The sequence below is a fragment of the Amblyomma maculatum genome, chromosome 7, assembly GCF_055883805.1.
Source record: "Amblyomma maculatum isolate TAMU_Amacu chromosome 7, ASM5588380v1, whole genome shotgun sequence".
Taxonomy (NCBI): domain Eukaryota; kingdom Metazoa; phylum Arthropoda; class Arachnida; order Ixodida; family Ixodidae; genus Amblyomma; species Amblyomma maculatum.
The window spans coordinates 64,931,480-64,951,386 of record NC_139350.1 but is presented as its reverse complement, the minus strand read 5'-3'; the positions used below and the strand labels follow the sequence as shown (position 1 = coordinate 64,951,386).

The following is a 19,907-nucleotide window of genomic DNA, read 5'->3' as shown; positions in this document are numbered from 1 at the left end:
TGCACGCACACAGCTTAGCAAGTAATCTGAGTAAAGCATGCAGAAAGTCGTCCCACATGGCGTGAAAGAAATTCCATCTCTGCATTGTACAGAGCAACTGAGGTGTCGCTAACATGCCTCACTTGCTAGGCTGTGCGCATCAGGCCTGAGAGTTTAGGCTTCAATAAATCAGTTGCGAGTAGTGTTTGTGGTGTACATGTCTTCTTACTCTGTGTCCTGTCCTTTTGCGCTAAACAAGATGGATTTTAAGACTGGTCACCAACTAGCCCAACTAGCCCAACTAGCCCAACTAGCCCAACTAGCCCAAAAGTGCGCCCTCCGTTTCGGTGCCACACAATGGAGATAAATGGCACGTTGTGAAATCGAGAAGACAAAGGGAGATAGAAAGAGGCTAAAACAGCCTCCTTTGCTGCTGCTAGCCGCAAGCAAGCGCGCGGCAAGAGAGAGCGAAAGCAGCGATCGAGTCATGTGTCGACGTATTGGAGAGGTAACGGCATGAGCCCCTGAACGTGATGCGTCGCAGCAGACACGCCAACAGAAAAAAATAAAAACCTGCAAACCTTCGGCAGATGGCAGAACAACCCTTGAACCCGTAACCGCATGCACGCGCCGCGAAACGCGCTTAGGGCGATAGAGTAGCGTGCGCGGAGCGACCACTCCCCCCCTCCCCCCCCCCGCAAAAAAGGTGGCAGGGGTGGGTGTGGTTACTCCATAATCTCAGTATATACGTACCAACACAATGCGAGGCAAAAATACGAACTTGCTGAAAGATTTGACAGATGGCACAGCCTGTCCAAGCGCACCAGCTTCGCGCTCAAGCGCAAAGTTTGGAATGCACGATAGAGAACATACCGGTTTGTTTGTGATAGCGAAATGGTTAAAGGGGTCATGCCATGGTCGTCCATTATATTGCAGTTTTGTAGTCTGGTGGATAATCATCATCATCAGCCTGACTATACCCACTGCAGGGCGGAGGCCTCTCCCATATTTTTCCACTTAACCCGGTTCTGCGCTAGCTGCATCCACTTGACCCCTGCGAACTTCTAACCTCATCCACCCACCTAACTTTCTGGCGCCCCCTGCTACGCTTTCCTTCTCTTGGAATCCAGTTTGTTGCCCTAAGCGACCATCGGTTATCCTCTCTTCACACTACATGCCCTGCCCATGCCCATTCCTTCTTCTTAATTTCCACTAGAATGTCGGTAACTTGAGTTATTTCTCTGACCAACTCTGCACGCTTCCTATCTCTTAATGTTACTCCTACCATTTTTCGTTCCATAGCCCTCTGGGTTGTCCTCAACTTAAGTAGAACACTGACGGCTGTCGTGGGCGTCAGTGTTTTGTACAGTGTGCCAGTGCGTGCGTTGTGAACAGTTGCCTGGATGCAGAGCTATTGCGGAGGCCCGCCCGATGTGCCGAGTGCTCAGTGACCTAAGACATTTGCGGGTGGGCCTCAAGCAAACTACTGTATACTGTACCATACTGTATATATTTTTTTTATTTTTACCCACCCTTTTCTTTCTCCCTATCCCTCACCTCTTTGAATTCCTCTACCTTTTCCTCGCTATCCCTTTATTTCCGCCGCCCCAGTTCAGGTGCTTCAGATATCAGCTGAAACTTTAGGTTTTAGTTGCTTGGCATATCAGGAAGAAGATGCAGTTTACGTTACAAAATTGGTATCATGACATTTTAATGAAAAATGCATTGGCTTACGGCATCTTCCTACAAAAGAGAGAGCACGCAGACACGAAAGTCACACAAGGCAAAACTGGCAATGCATACAAAGCATTGGCAAAATAATAGCATACTCCACCAACCTGCATAAACAGCTATAAGGTGAGTGCCGCTGCCATGGTCGTGCCAGTTACACGCCCCAGAGGAAGACTGACGCAATTACCTGTTTGTAGCTCGTAGTGCTGCTCGACGACGGTCAAACATTGCGTACTGGCTGTCACACAGTTTCGTGACGAGGCAGTTGTCGGTGACCAAAGGGTTCAACGAAATCACTTGAAACGGGGGCCAACACTGATGATTCCTTGGTGGTGACCAGAAGGCTGTCACGATCGGATCACGAGAAAGCCATTTCGCAGACCTGCATGAACAGCCAAGCAGTGCTGTCATGGTCTTGCTAGCTGAATGCTTCCAGTGACAGCTGCCCATAACAGCATTCTTTCTTTTTAATATTAGAATCTTATTTCTAAGAAAACTTAAGAGCTGCTCATAACAGCATTGTCCATTTTCCATTTTAGGAGCATCTCATTTCAACGGACAAAGCAGCTGCCATGTGACCCTGCTACTAAAGGAACAGAATTGCGGCAGTGCAGTTTCAAGGAAGCGTGTTTTCTTTAATAGTGGCAAAACAGATGCTGCCAACATATGGCATAAATTTGTGCTGTGAAAGTGCTAGTACCTTCATGCATGGTCAAAGGTGGTGTGCAAGGAAATATCGGGAATTAAGTCACATCAACACACCCTTCTAGCACAACTGCTGTTCTTGCTGTTCTCATAGTAAAAAGAAATCATTTTCATAAATGCAGCAGAATAGGTAAGAAAGCACTAAATGAATGTAGCAAGTGCTTATCTCTTGAGAGAGCTTGAACATGGCACTATGAAGTTTCACTTACTCTCCCCTAACCCCCCAGTGTTAAAGAGAACTGACAGAAAGCCATGAGGCAAGAAAAAGCCAGACAAAGATAGGCCCCATTATCGAAATGTTGGCTGGCCTTGTGAACTAAGGCTAATCCTCAACCCTTGTTCACTTGTCTTTCATGCTGAGCAGCCATCTTTCCCTCATTTTACTGTTCTTCCCCCCACCCCCTCTCAACATCTCATACCAGGCACAATGCTGTATATTGATGTAGTGTGAAGATGGAACCAACAACGACCTCTGCAAAAACTTAGGCTCCTTCAGTAGAGTTTGACATTAACTAAAAGGGACTTCTGCATGTACTGTTAAACCTGGACGCAACGAGCCTCCATGAAGGGAATTTCTGAATACAGTAAAACCTCATTGATACCTTCTTTAAAAAATGCTGGCAAAAAATGTATGCAGAAAAACGTATGACTCTATTGCCTAATATTTAAAAAATTAACTGCCGAGTGAGACACAAAAGCATTTAAAATTGAGACTTTCACTGCATAAAGTGTAGATGAGCATTTATCTCTTTTTTTATCTATAGCTGAATTCAGTTCGTATTTGCGTTATCCTAAGGGCAGAGATTTGGCAACAGATCTGGTTCGCAGAAGGAATGACGAGCCGGGATTACTTGCTTAACTGTTTCAAGATGCTTTGCCCCCTAACACCAGTGACATGTGAAGAAGCCATTGCGATGGCTTACAGTCACTATGCTTTTGCTCATGCTGCTTTCCCAGACCTGGCCAGCTATTAAGCAAGCGAACAGAGCGAAAGTTTGTTATTTTGAGCATCATGGGACCAGAAAAAAAGTTTGAATTACTGAATGGCCTCGAAAAAACTGAAAAGAGCGATTTGCATTATAGTAAAGTTACTGTCTTTACTCACGTAATGACCCCTTCCAATAATGAACCCACCCTCCACTTTTGTCACTGAGAATTTGAAAAAAAAAAAAAAGAAAATGTGTTCATTAGTGCATCCCTCCATTTCACGCCGTCACTCAATTCCACCACACATTTCTTGGCAGTGCACCAACACACTGCGCCGTGATAATATCACGGTGTTTAAACCTTTTCAAGCTCTATCGGAAAAAAGAAAGTGGAGCCGAGGGGGGAAGGGAGGGCAACTTGGCAGCGTGCCAGCGCTCGTCCTGTTGTGCAAGCCTCGTTTTCACTTTGCGTCGCATTAGGGGCAGGTGTCATCCACTGCCGCACAATCACTGAAACGCACAATAGTGCGTCTTTTGAAGCAAACAATGCTTAAAGCCGGCGTTACGATCGCGACAGACCGCATGCTTTCGTTGATGACTTATGGGTGGAACAATGAATGACTGTAGAAAAAAAAGAAAAGTGTTTTTCCCGCGTAAAGATTTGGTTTTTTATATTCGGAAACCTGTAGCGCCCCATCCGACATCACAGCCTTTCATGAGCGTTAGCTGGGACCACGCCGACAGAAATACTTATCGGTATTACCAAATTAACGGAGGTTGAATTAATGGGTATTTAGTTGCAATCTTTGGAGGTTGCACGGAAGGGCAGGTTGCCGCAGCCGCCAACCCTGCCCTCTGGCGCCGCCAGCCGCCGCATCAGCCATGGCGCCATTTCAAATTAACCAGCTTTCACTATAGTTGTAGTTATCAAGTGGTTCATCCCTATGTCCCTAAGGCACAGCAAAAGAAGCCACCATGTTTCTCCTCATGAAGTCATGTTTCTACGGGAACAGATGCCTCTATATATGCATCTATTAATAATATTAATATGCCTCTCTCTCTACAAGGGACAGAAAATATAGAGAGGCCTATCTAATCCATAAATTTAGAAAATTGAAACCAGCAGAAATAAATACCTCTCAATGAACGTTAGAATCCCTTAAATATATTCCCTCTGTACCAAAACTATTCGGAGAAACAATCCCACATAGCATTAAATGTACAGTTTATTCACAGTATGTACACTCTATTCTCCCTCCACAATAGCATAAACTGCACCTATTCCTCCAAACACATTTCCTTGTTATCACTGCCTACTTTCCTACTTGAGCTGGCCCTTTAACCTTTTTCTTTTTTTGAGTGTGCCAGCTGTGGTTCACAGTGCTGTTATTATTGTTTCTTTGTCCTCCCCCCCTCCTTTGAAGAAAATTTTAAGAATTGTTCCCCTGCAGATAATTCCTTATCAGGACCCTCTGCAAAGCCTGTCCCTTTTTAAGAAAGGTGTGTCTGCAGGTAACCTGCTTAAGTGGTGACTAATCCACCCGCATTGTAGTTTTTCCTGGTACTGCTACTTTTATTTCTTTTTCAGGCCACAGGATAATTGGTTCCAGGCTGAGAAATACATACTGAAGAAACATTTTTTTATATTTATTTATCTTTTTTCCCTTGACCTATTTTCTTACCCACCCTCCCCCTCTACAGTCCTTGACATACATTCTTCTCACTCATTCTCCTCCTCCTTAGCTTTTCTTCTTCAGAAGCAAAAGCATATTTAAACCCCTGCCAGTGATGATCGCTCGGCCCAGACGAGACAAGTCCACTTGTCAAAACGTTGGCTCGACCTGCGAACTGAGGCTTCCCCACCTCTATCCTTGTTCAGTGCTCTTTCATACCGCGTAAGCCATCTTCTTCCTCTCATTCTACCTTTAATTTTTCTAGTGTTACCGGAAACATAGCTTAGTTGCGAATTGCTAGTTGCAGTGCCACTCGTTAATATAAAAAATCATGTCTACACCAGGACTCAAAACACCATGCATTCGTGTCCCCACCGAGCACTAAGCCCCAGTCTGCACAGACTGTTTTCCATATTACCCGCTTTAGCTTAAATACCTACAACCAACAGAGATCACGAGCCAAACACACCCGTAGTGGCTCAGTGGTGACGACGCTAGGCCACTGAAACGACCAAGGTTCGAACCTGAGCGTGGGCGGCCGCGTTTCAATGGAGATGAAACGGAAATGCGCCATTATGTTGCGTGACGTCAACGCATAGTCGAAACTAATTCCCCAGCCCTCCAACGCGGCACTCTTTTTTTCCCTTCTTTGATTCCCACCTTCCTCCCTAGCTTTATGGTGCAGCTTAGGAGTCGACAGAGAAATGTGACAGATACTGCCCCAACTTTCCTATAAACCAGTTTAAATTTTTTACGTCCCAAACATGCGGTGCAGGTTGCACTGAAGTCTCTATACTTTTTTCATTGCAAGCTGTAGAGAAAAAGAACAAAGGGGAGGCGCATGGAAGTCGATTAGATAATGTGTAATTATCGTTATTTTCATATGTTATGTTTCCATTTCTTCTCGCCCTCCCCCGTGTGGGCCAGTTGGGCCTGCAGTCTTGTGAAATAAATACTCGGTGGCTGTACGCTACCCGTGGGGAGGGGTAACAATTAAACGAGCGAAAAAGAAACGCCCTCTAATTCATTCAAGAGGAACGTACACACGCTCCTTGGCATTTTGTGGTCGGTATGAACACAATGTGCACAGTGTACGCAAAGATAACTTGATACTCGCTGTGAAAAAAAAAATGGTAATATAATGGCGTGCACTATAATCCTTAAACAAAAAATGCCAAATAAACAGAATTACAGGGGTACACTTTAAGTCTTCTTACGTACGGAAATGCGAAAGCATTGCGAGTCCCGTACCTAGTCCCGTTATCAGCTTGTTCTGCATTTCGTTACTTTTCCGATGCATCATTTTTTTTAAATTTCATTTCATTCTATTTTTGTTTTTGGCAGTTTTCTTAGCAGTTATCTTCCATCTTTCCCTTTTTTTCTTTTGATCTTCTAGTTGTTTTTGTTGAGATTATTTTTATTTTATGTTTTGCTTGGATGCAGTGTTGGCCTGAATGCCGCACACAACAAGGCCAGCTAGGCTCAATACCGCTACAAAGATGGCACTTGCTACTACTAGCAGACGACTCTCGCGGTGGTAATATTGGTGGTGCGATGATTATGCGAGGAAAAACAAATTCAGATTTTTGACGCCCAATGTGGCGGGTGCGAGCATTATGCAAGAAAATACGGTATCACTTTGGTTCTGTCATTCAGCGTGGTGTGAAGGAAATCATGCAATTGTATCATGTATTCGACACCAGTGTTAGGACGCCTGTACTCCCGACCTATCAGAAGTGACGTGCTGTACGAGTTCAGGGTGCACCATACACTTTCATGCCCAACTATGCCATTGCGTTTTTGAAATGAAATACTGTTTTTGATTACTAAAGCTACGCCCACACTGCGACCATCACGATAAGTATGCTATAAGACACAAACTACACAAACTACTTAGGAGTCATGACTACCAAGAGTTGCAACCAGGTCTCTGCAGCGATCATGATGCGTCCTTAAACATGCTCTCTGTGAAATGTTTTTCCAAGGATGTATATCTTCTTCGTCTTCCTTTAAGGTAAGGATAACAAGCTTATTGTGGCGGCTCCTATTTTTAGATAATCTATTTTTCTGGCTATATGTGGAGTTTCTTTCTGTGCGGCAGCAGTGGTTACCTCGCACTTTTCCACATTCCTTAGTAAACTAAGTGATGTGAGCCCTCCTTCCATAACTGTCAGCCTCACTTGCTCATCCTGTAATCCATTTTGAAGAAGTCTGAGTGACCTGAATTTCAGTAACCACCCTGAGAGCATCGTCAATCTTAGGCCAAGAATTTCCTTCCATATCGCAACTGCTCAGTTGTAGTAGCAAACACATAGCATAAAATGATTCCCAGCAGCAACAATAAAAAACAGGGGCTTGGCAGCACCGCTAATCCAACACAACTGATTCTCAGGCATTTAGAAAAAACCCTCTGTCACCAACCTGCATGAAGACAAGCATAGGGCTGCGCATTGCATTTCGGAAGGTGCTATTGAAACCCCTGAAGTTGCTGCGTGGTTGACTGTCCCTTTTATACAGTCTGGAGGTTGTCGCTACTGTTGGCAGTGAACAAAATGGACGCTCCGCCTCCCATGATGTCCCGTGCGATGAATCAGCCAGCTTGACTACCTGTGGAATCAGCACAGCCCACTTTAGTTTTCATACTTATGACTGCCTCTACCTGCTTATAATCCCACTTTGCCATGGGACATTTCTCTATCGCTTCCTTTATAACTGGTGCTAGTATTAGCTTTATTAATTCCTTGTTTAACTGTGCATTTCCTTTTTGTCCCTCCCACACTTTCCTTTTGAAGAGGACCTCCAACTGCAGGTTAATATGTTTATGATCACTTCTCAGACTGTACTCAGCCTCTAGCGCCAGATACTAGTGCCACCACAAAGCTGCACAGTAATATGCAGTAGCCAGCAGGCCTAGCCGCTTGCCTTTTTTTCCCTCTCAGTGTTGTTTGTTGTTTCCCAGTCAGTTGTTCCTGCCATACGTGCGTGCAGGAAAGTATTGTTTTGGTCTGGATTATCTTATTTCGAAGTTGTACGCGCGATTCAGCGATGATTGCAGCCAGTGACGGCCCCAAAAAGATACGAAAGCAGTTTTCGCAGAAAGAAACTGATGCAAGGAAAAGACAAATCGGCCTCTGCGAACAGCTGAGCATTGCCCCATCGACCGTCGCCCGAAATCACTACTACTGGTCACAGAACTTAAGAACCCTACAAACAGGGCTCAACAATGAACCACTCATACATGCAAGAAATAAAGTAAACAAGGCAGCTGTAAACATGATAATGGGTATGTTAATGAGTGAGTTCCACCCAAAAGAAGCACCTTGAACATTTTCAGGTCACTGAAGAGAAATATCGCAGCATGACAGGTCAACATTCTTGCAAAACATACTTCATGCAACTAGTATCCATTCCGAATACTATTTATATTTACAGACAAATGTGGAGACCCTCCTTGCAACCCGCCTTCGTACCACAGACATTGCACTGATAAATTCCTAGTTCACCACAGATAATGCTGCATAACCTACCATCTCTGCCATGCAGTCGTGCAGAATAAGACCACTGTAGTAATCCCGATCGCCATCAGCTCGCGCGCCAACCCGAAGAGGTAGACAAAGTGGAGCCGGAGCCTTGTTGGCACTGCACTGTTGGCAAGCTGTTGGTTCGAACGCTACCCCCGTCGCTTTGGTTTGCGGACGTTGCATACGGTCTTGGTGCTCCAATAAACACCTTACACTTGGTGGAGGTGTCTCGGTCGTCGCCCCAGACCTCCTCGAAAATTTCACCCTAGAACTTTGGAACCGCACGCTATACCGCCTTTGGTCACAACCATGCAGGACGCTCCCAGCAAACCATCGGCGCCCATCCCTGCCACTCCTGCCACCATCTTCTGTCCCGGGGCACAACGCCCCCGTGACCGACCTTTCTTCAGTGGTACCAACGACCATGACGTTGACGACTGGCTGGCCTCTTTCGAGCGCGTCAGCACTTACAACCGCTGGGACGATTCCATAAAACTGAGCAATGTCCTCTTCTACCTCACGGACGTGGCAAATCTGTGGTTTCGAAACCACGAAGCCGATCTTTCGACGTGGTCTGTCTTCAAGAAGAACTTCGCGGATGTCTTCGGCCGTCCTGCGGTACGCAAACTCCGCGCCGAACAACGCCTCAATGCACGGCTTCAACTTCCCGAGGAAACGTTTACGAGCTACATTGAGGACGTGGTTGACCTCTGCAAGCGGGTCAATCCGTCCATGCCCGAGCCCGAATGAGTCACACATGTTCTAAAAGGTCTCACTGATGATGCGTACTATATGATGTCGGCCAGGGACCCTATTTCCGTATCCGACATTATAACCCCGTGCCAGAGGTTTGACGAGCTACAAAAGCAACGCGCTTCTACGCGGCGGGCTGCTGCACCTGCCGGCATTGCTGGCTTGGCACTGGCTACGTCGGCGGCGGAACAGTCTCAATTTATGCAGAATATCCAAGACTTCATCCGCAAAGAAGATGCACGCCAGCTGTCCCTCCTCCATCCAGTTCAGCCGACCCTCTGCACTTCGTAATTAGTGCCGGCCAACGCCCCATCCATATCACCGGCTATCCGCCAAGTTATCGAGGAGAAAGTCGCCGAAGCGCTGCTTTCTAGTGTTCCCATCGCTCCTGTGCAAGCCCCACTCACTTACGCGCAAGTAACCGCAGGAACGCGCGGTCCGCTTCCTACATCGTCTTACCAGAACGGCCCTACATTTTATGCTCCACCTCGTTTCATGGCCCCTCAGTCTCCGATCCCTCGACCGCGACGCCGCATTATGAACCCATGGCGAACCGCTGACAATCGCCCAATTTGCTATGCTTGCGGGCTCCTGGGTCACGTCGCTCGCCTTTGCCGTCAGCGCCCGCTTCATCCTGAGAACACAGTCCGTCAGTACTACTACGATCCCGAGCCGCCCTTGAGCAACGTCTCTTCTGGATCGTCTCCACCTCGGGCTCAGTACTCGACACGCCGTTCGCCTTCGCCTCGCCGACGTTCCATTTCGCCAATGCTCCGGCGACAGGGCCCTACACAAGGGGAAAACTGAATGCCGCAGTTCCGGAGGCAAGAACTGCGCGTTTGACGAACTCGTTAAGTCCTCCGCCTTCTCCCGCCAACGTCATTGAAGTGTTCGTAGAAGGTTTTCCCGTTCTTGCGCTGGTGGATACAGGTGCTGCCGTTTCCATAATTAGTGATGCCCTTCGCCGCAAAATTTGCAAGGTCACGACGCCGCTTTCTGCCTTTTCGCTTCGTACAGCCAGTTCAGAGTGCATCACCTCTGTGGCAGCGTGCACGGTACGAGTTTGCATCAAAGACATTATGTATCTCGTCGAGATGGTGGTGCTTTACGCCTGCTCCCACAATATCATCCTCGGCTACGACTTTCTGTCAACTCACAGTGCTGTGATTGATTGTGCCCGTGCTGAAGTTGAGCTTTCCCCTGTGTGTAATGTTTCCCTGTGTGACCCGCCTGTGCGCCCTGCTAAACTCCTTGTAGCTGCAGACACCGACATTCCTCCATTTTCTTCTGTTCTCGTTCCCCTTATTTCGACATCTGCCCTCCCTAGTCCTGTTCTCTTCACGCCCAAACTCGCCTCCGCCCACCATAACCGCCTCCTTCTTCCTTTCGCCATTCTAACGATTTCTGATGGCAGCTGTGTCATCTATGCTTCCAACCCTTTTCCCTGCCAGACGGTTGTTCTTCGCGGGGAGTGCCTCGGCTACACTGAAGAGCTGGACCCTGATCGCACTTACATGTTCTCCGAACCTGAAGTTTTTCCTCACGTCGCTGCCCTGACGTCTTGTGCTGCTACAAGTGAAGAGCTTCCTGTCGACGCCCTTCATCGAGCTATCGCGACCGACCTTCCGTCCACCCAACGGGACCAAATAGTCGCCCTCCTTCAGCGCCTCAGTGCTTCTTTTGACGTGTCCCAGCCTTCCTTCGGCCGCGCCTTGACCATTTCTCATGCAATCGACACTGGTTCTCATGCTCCCCTGCGGCAGAGACCATATCGCGTGTCGCCCACTGAGCGCCGCGTCATTCGTGACAATGTCGCCGATATGCTTCAGCGGGGCATCATACGACCATCGCATAGCCCTTGGGCCTCCCCCGTAGTGTTGGTGACGAAGAAAGATGGCACGATCCGCTTCTGTGTGGACTACCGGCGTCTGAATAAGATAACCCGCAAAGATGTTTACCCACTACCACGAATTGACGACGCGCTAGATTGTTTGCAAGGAGCGGAGTTCTTTTCGTCGCTAGATTTGCGCTCTGGCTATTGGCAAGTACTGATGGCTTCCGCTGACCGCCCGAAAACAGCCTTCATCACTCCCGATGGCTTGTATGAATTCAATGTGATGCCATTCGGACTGTGCAACGCCCCCGCCACCTTCGAGAGAATGATGGATAACATTCTCAGTGGGCTCAAATGGGAAACGTGTCTTTGTTATCTAGATGACATTGTCGTTTTCTCGAAAGATTTCCCTTCCCACCTTCTGCACCTTCAGCGTGTCCTTACGTGCCTTACTGAAGCCGGCCTACAGCTTAACTTGAAGAAATGTCACTTTGCCGCTACCAAGCTCACAATACTTGGTCATGTCATATCCAAGGATGGCGTACTACCGGATCCTACCAAACTTCGTGCCGTCGCAGACTTCCCCAAGCCCACAACCTTGAAAGAACTTCGCAGTTTTGTCGGTCTATGTTCGTATTATCCGCAACTTCGCCAGTATCATTGCCCCATTAACGCAACTTCTTGCCGGAGGCCCAAACCTCTCCTCTTGGTCACCAGCCTGTGATGCTGCGTTCAGTACACTACGCCGTCTACTGGTTTCTCCCCCTATACTCCGCCATTTTGACCCTGCCTGCTCGACCGAAATACACACTGATGCAAGCGGCGTAGGTCTGGGCGCTGTTCTTGCTCAACGGAAACCTGGATATTCCGAGTATGTCGTCGCGTACGCTAGTCGTACCCTCACGAAAGCGGAATCGAACTATTCTGTGACCGAAAAGGAGTGTCTGGCCATCATATGGGCCATTACCAAGTTTCGTCCTTATATTTACGGTCGCCCATTCTACGTTGTTACCGACCACCACGCGCTCTGTTGGCTATCCTCCCTCAAAGACCCCTCCGGCCGCCTCGCCCGCTTGGCGTTACGTCTTCAGGAGTATGATATCCACGTCATATATCGATCTGGACGCAAGCACACCGACACTGATGCCCTTTCCCGTTCACCGCTTCCTAACGACTCAACGGCTGGCTTCGTTTGTGCCTACGATATATCACCGCTCAACATTACCAACATGAAATCTGAGCAGCAGAAGGATCCATGGATATCCTCCCTCTTAACATTCCTGTTTATGCCCGCAGAGCTGTCTCCGTCACGTGCACTTCGTCGTCAGGCCCACCACTTCGCCACTCGTGATGGACTTTTATACCGCCGCAATTACCATCCTACAGGGCGAAAGTGGCTTCTCGTGATTCCACATCTCCGTGCTGAAATCTGCGCCTCTTTCCACGTCGATCCCCAATGCGGCCATGCAGGTGTTATGAAAACCTATTCTCGACTGCGTATGAGATATTACTGGCGCGGTATGTACCGGTTTATTCATCAATACATCCGATCCTGTACCGCCTGCCAACGTCGCAAGAGTCCACCCCCTCAGCCAGCCACTCCGTTGCAGCCATTGCCTTGCCCCAGCCGCCCTTTTGACCGTGTCAGTATCGATCTGTATGGCCCGCTTCCGACCACTTCGGCTAACAACTGCTGGGTCATCGTAGCCGTTGACCTCCTAACCCGTTACGTGGAAACATCGGCCTTGCAGTCTGCCACCGCAAGGGATGTTGCTTCGTTCATTCTGTATCGCCTCGTTCTTCGTCACGGCGCACCGAAAGAATTGATCAGTGACCGCGGACGTGCGTTTCTTTCCGACACTGTCGAAGCCCTCCTCAAACAGTGCCAGATCATTCACAGGAGCACCACAGCGTATCACCCCCAAACGAACGGCATGACTGAGCGATTTAATCGCACTCTTAGAGATATGCTAGCCATGTACGTTGATAGCGCTCACTCTAATTGAGACCAAGTGCTGCCTTTCGTAACGTACGCCTACAATACGGCTACGCAGACTACGACTGGGTTCTCCCCCTTCTTTCTTTTATATGGTCATGAGCCCACGTCCACCATGGATACTATCCTGCCCTACCACCCCGATGCTTCAGAGACCACTCTACTGTCTGAAGCGCACACATTTGCTGAAGAATGCCGACAATTGGCGCGCTCCTTCACAACGGAGAACCAGGCTCAACAAAAGCATAACCGGGACCCTACAAATCCAGCGCCTTCATATCCCTCAGGTGCCCTCGTTTGGCTCTGGGTGCCTTCCTCAGCACCCGGCCTCTCATCCAAACTCCTATCGCACTATCATGGACCTTACCGTATTCTCGAACAATCTTCTCCCGTCAATTACGTAGTAGAGCCCTTGAACCCATCTCCAGATCATCGCCGCCGCGGCCGAGAAACTGTACATGTCGACCGCCTCAAGCCGTATTATGATCCCCCTACCCTTTCCTCACCATGAGTCACCAGGATGGCTCCTTTTCAGCCGGGGGGTATTGCAGTAATCCCGATTGCCATCAGCTCGCGCGCCAACCCGAAGAGGTAGACGAAGTGGAGCCGGAGCCTTGTTGGCACTGCACTGTTGGCAAGCTGTTGGTTCGAACGCTACCCCCGTCGCTTTGGTTTGCGGACATTGCATACGGTCTTGGTGCTCCAATAAACACCTTACACCACTCAGGTTTATCTCAAACCTTCCAAACAAGATGCAGCCCACCGCCCCTTCTGCCAAAGCTTACCACAAGGAAGCCGCACACAGACATGTTCCCTAGACAGGAAATGGCCATTTGCGACAAATGTGGCATGTCAACAAAATGTGAGCTTACAAATCTCTGCAATTATATGCACACACGACACACCACACTGTACCCTGGTTCACAATCGAAGACATGCAGTGTCAAAGTGTGCCACAGCCGCAGCGAACAAGCATGAAGCGAGTTTTTTAAGTTTTTTCTTTCTCAGCACACTTCCCCCAAGCTTTGATGCGCAGCTTTGTTGCAGCTATGGAGGCACAGCTCGGTGCGTTGTCTGCTGCCCACCGCACTTGTGCGAAATTTGCGGGTGGCAGTATGGCCACAGTGACTACAGCATTGCACTGCGCTTCGCCATGGCAGGCGTCCTGCCAATGGCATCTAAAGAGGTAGCCCTCAGGAAATATTTGTTGGATTTAAAGAAGCAAGAAAACATATGGGCAGGATATGCAACGTACAACGAGGCAGTAGTAGATCTTCTATAAGACCTCACCTCAATCAATGTATCTTTCGAAACTGACCCCTTCAACAATCAAAATGGCACATGCATGTGAGTTATGGCTGCAAGTCTCACTGCCATCTTCAAAACATTTGTGTTTTCAGCTAGTCCAGCCAAACAGGCCATCTACAAACCAGCTTGACTAAGCTGTCAGATATTATTAGACTTATTCAAGCTAAGATAATGTTAACGCTCCCCTACAATCTGGTCTTGGAAACACCATGATAAGCTTACTCGCCGGCCTATCCTATGCGGAGTGCCAGCTCCGCGACATCGACAATATGAGCTTCTCCAGCAGGCCGAGTGGCGCCGCTGTCGTCAGCTTCAATGGAACATGAAAGCAGTTTTTTTTCAGCGTTTTTGTCGCACACGGCATGCAAGAGATAAGTGTGCTTTGGAGTGACTGAGCCATGAGCAATGCCGATATAAAAAAACTGATACATGTGGCGAGGGGGGGGGGGGGGGGGGGCACATTAATGCAAGTGGCAAGTTATCTGCTACTGGGGATGGAATTTCTCAGGCTGCGCAAGTTGTTTCAGGCAGCACTCTAGCAGCCCATGGAGGTTGAAACCAGTAGTCAAGACCTGCAGCTTTCAGTCCACATCACAGTCCTTCATCACATATGTTAAATATGCATTTGCCCTACGATTTAAGTTGGAGTTAGCTGGTGCTCACAACCAAAGGTAAACTGCAGTAATTCAATAACGGTATGTTGCTGTCTACTCAAGCAGAACAGCTGTTACCATAACTGCAAGGGTAAGTTGCCTATTCGCCGCGAGATCGACCTAGAGGTGGCGCCACCGTCACTCCGGTAGTGTGGATCGGCAGCCGGCGGCGCTCGCAGAAACGCACACTGCGTAGGTGTGCTTCCGAATTTACGGCGGGTTTGTTGGTGATGAAAACGTGTCTTCTGCAGTATTTCTGCAATAATGCAGAAAAAAAATCCAAGGATTTTGCCAATGCAGCAGAAGAAGAGCTAATTTTAGGAAAACAACGCATGCAACTACCAGTCTTCTAGATTTACTTTGCACGTTTCTTGCGCTGTACCGCGCTCACGCGCCTAATGCTTGGGCCTGCCAAATGACAGCTTTGTTTTTCTTATCGACGTATAAACAGTTTGCGCGTGTCTCATGCGAGTGAGACCGGCGAATTTAGTGTCAAGCCCACGTAGATACAAGGTTCGTGCTCTGACCTGCAGTACTTTAGATTAAATCGAGAAAGCCTGGTTCATTATATCGTACTTGACTCAAGGATTAAGCAGGTTAAGTGTAGCATTGGCAGCGCACTGCATGGTGAGTTGCTTTAGACTGAGTGCACATCAACTCTGGCCCAGACAACCACGCACAAGTATTCCCCAAAAATGAGATCACGCCGACACTATACAGGAAACCTCGCCGCACAGGAAAGTTTATTGTTCACGTGTACAGCGCTGAGTGGATTGAATTTGCCGAGATGCTTTTTGCAGCCACTGTCATAGAACGTGATTGTGTATTATTGCATACGCCACTAACTGTAAATTATTTCCTGAAACCAAGGAAAGTATAAGGGATTTCTGATGTGAGTGATGTTAATATATACCAGTAAATTAGTAGTGTAATTATTTGTTTTGCAATGCGAATAAATTTCACCATGTGAGAGAACTTTTACATACTTGACAGAATTTACAATAATCAGCGATTAATTTTCAGTAACGTTAAAGTGCAAGCTACGAATTACTCACTGCGAAGACATCGTTAGAAACTGCGCATGGGCACTGTCATGTTCTGGAAAGCAATTTTACAGGTTGGAAATTTCTTTATCACTAATTATTTAGCAGTGGCTAAATCTTATGCGAAGTAAAATATTAGGGTTGCTTCCAAAACAGATGACAGATATAAAACTATTCCGAAAGAAATGGAGGTCATCTTATCATGTGACTATAAAAATGTATGTATTCCCGAACTAAACAATGATATTTAAGCCTGCATGAAGCTGTTTTACTCCCCTTGTCAGAAATGATGAGTTTGCTCGGAAGACAGCACTTGGACGAAAAGGGATTATAATGATTATAATAGGCTACCAGTAAAGTACATTGATCTAGGTGTAGTATGTAATATTTAGGGTAACAATTAGGTGCAGGGAATATGTTTCCCAAACATTCAAGCATTTCTCTAAAGCAAAATGTGCTCACTAAAACTTTTACGAATGCACAGAAGCCTTCAACAACAAAAAGAAATGCATACTGGCCCGGGTTTAACGCATGACAGCGGCATCGGCTATGACGGATGATTGCAGAGGCTGGTTTTGGTGTCGTTTTTTTTTATTATTAACACCCCATTTACCACATGGGATTGTTTATTGTGCAGTCAAATCCCACAGCAGAGGAACGCCTTTCGAAACAGTTGTGACTGAATCCCCCATTCTTGAAATCAGCAGTCGAGCGCCCTTACCATTGAGACAATGCGACAGAGGTTTAAAAGCAAAAAAAAAACGTACTCACACAACTCTATCGTGCATACAGATGGCATAGTAGGCATAGAGTGGTCTGTTCAAACTGCATTCTGCTATATGAAGCAGTCTGCGGTGGCATATGTTTTAGTAGCTGCGGTATTCCCAACAAAAATGGGAATATGCGATTTCTGAGCATTTGCATTAACTTTTATTCATGGCAACGACCTGTTTTGCTTTGACACGGCGGTAACAACAGTACCACTTCGTTTGAGACATTGCATGTCAAAGGATCTCAAGCGCCGAAGACCACGATGGATAGCTATTTTACTGAACTTAAGCATAACACAATAAAATCTAAGATGGAAGTACAGTCGTGCCTCGTTAATATGTACACTTTGGCTTCCGACCAAAACTGTCCATAAAGCGAGTCATCCATAATAACGAGTCATGAAAAAAACAAAAAGGATTTTATTGAGAAAAGAGAATTGTAATTAACGACTGTTTTTGTACATAACGGTGTGCACTGGACTTAGTTTCACAGAACACCGGCAATTTTCAGTGCATTATCCTTGTCATTGTTGTCTTCAAAAAATTGTAGTGCAGTCTGAAGCGACTCGCTTACCATGACAGCCGTGATGTTGGGTTTTGTGTTGGTCGAACTTTCGAGGACGAACTCCTCACTGGCCGATGAATCAGCGTCTGATTCTCTTCTCACCGTCACTTCCAAAATGGCCTCTTCACTGAGCAAAGTAGCCGCTAAGTAGCTGCTTGAGATTCTCCTGAGGCGAGGAAACAGCTGAGCTGTCGATACTAGTCCCTCGCAGCTTGGATTGACTGAGATGGTTTTTGCCGCTTGTATTCACAGATTTCTTCGCGTCTGCGTTCAACTCTATTCTTTTGCATTTAACTCCCGCCATGCCAAAAGCCAGACTCAAGTTGAGGGTTACAGCTCCTGATGCTGTGCACTTTTCTGCCTAATTAACCTTTCTGCCTTTCCGTTCTTCTGATTCTTTTCTTTTTTGCCTTGTACTGTTTCTGTAAGGAAGCAAGGGAGTCAAGTTGGCAAGCTGCTATGCAGAGGGCTATCGAACATCCCATCTTCTTGGCGCAGTTTTTATGTGTTCCCATAAAACAAACACTGCAAGCTGAAGTACAGTTTAGAACGACGGCTAGCCGACAACGAAGAGCTCAGACCTTGTCAAGGCCGCATCGTTGACTCAAAGCGAAGCCGACATACGGACCGCCTAGTGTGCAAAGTTTGGCAGTTCGGCAGCGCAACACGGATAAAAACCAGGAGCATATGAGAGAGAAGCGCGTCCAAGACGGGACGCCCGGTCCCGGCTGCGCGTTCGTACGTCGCCTTTCTTTTGTCACTCTACTCTGTGAGTGTGCCTTAACTCTCACCGAAAAGCGTTAACGCCTTCATAGAACACACATTGCGCTTTGGGAAAGAAAATTTCAGTTCCCACCATCACTGTAGGCACTTGTCTTTCTTCCTGTCATTTCTTTCTTACGCTTTTACCGGCCTCTCTGTTCACGTTCAGCAGAATTTATTGCAACCACATGTTGCTGTTTTCCCGGCTGAGGGGGCACTTCCGCTGCACCCAGAAATCTCCTGGTTCCCCCCTTTCAGGGACTCTCTTACGCTGACCCTTGGTTTGCTGTGTACGTTCTTCTCCGCTCTTTCGCTCCCCCCCCCCCCCCACCCACCCACTTTCCTTAGAACGGCGACACGCCCGCTTTGGTTCTTTGCAACCCCACAAGACTCGTTCAGGCATCCCACCGTATTGGCTGTCGCGTAGGTTCGCGGGTGGCACGCCGTTCTTTAACTTGCGTTTGGACTCCTCTGCTTCTTTTCAAGCACTGTCCATATTAACGAGACAAAAATACATGGGCCCAAGTGGGGCGCATGCATTCTTCCCCTGTCCATTGTCCGGACAACGAGTTTCCATATTAACAAGGCATAAATGCATTGAAAAGGTTTCGTACCCAGAAAAACTGTCCATAATTCGGGTCGTCCATATTAACGGGGGTCATATTAATGGGGCACGACTGTATATAAATAAATTGTCCTGGGCCAGTCTGAATTGTATTAACACTAATAACAAATAGCATACAGGCTTTACTTTGGACAATATTTAGACTCTACACATGTAATGTGTACCATCAAAGTGTTCTGCGACTTGAGAAGATTAGTGAAAAGCCTGTGATAGTCCAAGAAAAAGAATGTTTATGTAGTGACAATGTGTCAATTTTGAAAAACACTAATTATCCCTCTCGGATAAAGTGAAATGTAAACTTGTATTTACATATCTCCGCAAAAATGCTGCAGGCTCGAAAAAAAAAAAAGCTGGTTCTGCATGGTGATGCAAAGCAAGCCAAAGAAAAAAAGTGTAGAAGCATGAGGAGAAGTGAGTGCTATATCTGCTGGAACAAATGCCATCTGACTGGCTAGTGAGACAATACTGAAATAAAATATCGTAAAAACCCGCATATAATATGAGGTTATTTCCCCCAATTTTATCATGTCAGATTTCTGCCTTCCATTATATGCAGATCCAAACCCTAAATTCACAGTTCTGGCCTCATTATCACTCAACGCCATCAGCATCAGGCTTTCAGCGAGAGAAGGCACTATCTAGAGGTGGTATTACCTGACTGTTTCGGTGGCTTCGGTTTCATCACGATTCTCGCAACTACGGTGCCCGCGACGCACACACGGCCGGAAGGTCAACCAAACCTCGCACGATGTAGGGATGAAGAATAAAGAAAGGTTTGGTTCAGTTTTGAGGGTTTAGCTTCTCAAAGAGGCTCAGGCTATGAATTATGCGGATAGAGAAAGGATCACCCGGCACATTGCACAGGTCGCTCACGGGCCTCTCCAGTCGTGCTTGCCATGCCCTACAGCTGAGCCACAGACGTTTCACCAGTATTCCCAAGGAGCACATTGGTCGTGCTTTCAAGAAATGCAGGATACTGAACGCATATAGAAGTACCGAAGAGGACCTCAACTGATAGACAGCTCCAGCAAAGGACTCTCGGCAGACAATACACGTACCGGAC

The 19,907-nt window shown here is 47.3% G+C and overlaps 1 protein-coding gene across 2 annotated transcripts in view; it reads right to left on the bottom strand.

Moving 5' to 3' along the window:
* LOC146183573 (uncharacterized) overlaps positions 1-19,907 on the bottom strand; it is a 90,705-nt gene that overhangs the window by 35,265 nt on the left and 35,533 nt on the right. For both annotated transcript variants that reach the window (XM_084609155.1, XM_084609154.1), the window contains exon 3: positions 1,898-2,092. In XM_084609155.1, coding sequence (XP_084465281.1) covers positions 2,069-2,092 — 24 coding nt within the window. In that variant the 3' untranslated portion in view covers positions 1,898-2,068. The remainder of the gene's footprint in view (positions 1-1,897; positions 2,093-19,907) is intronic.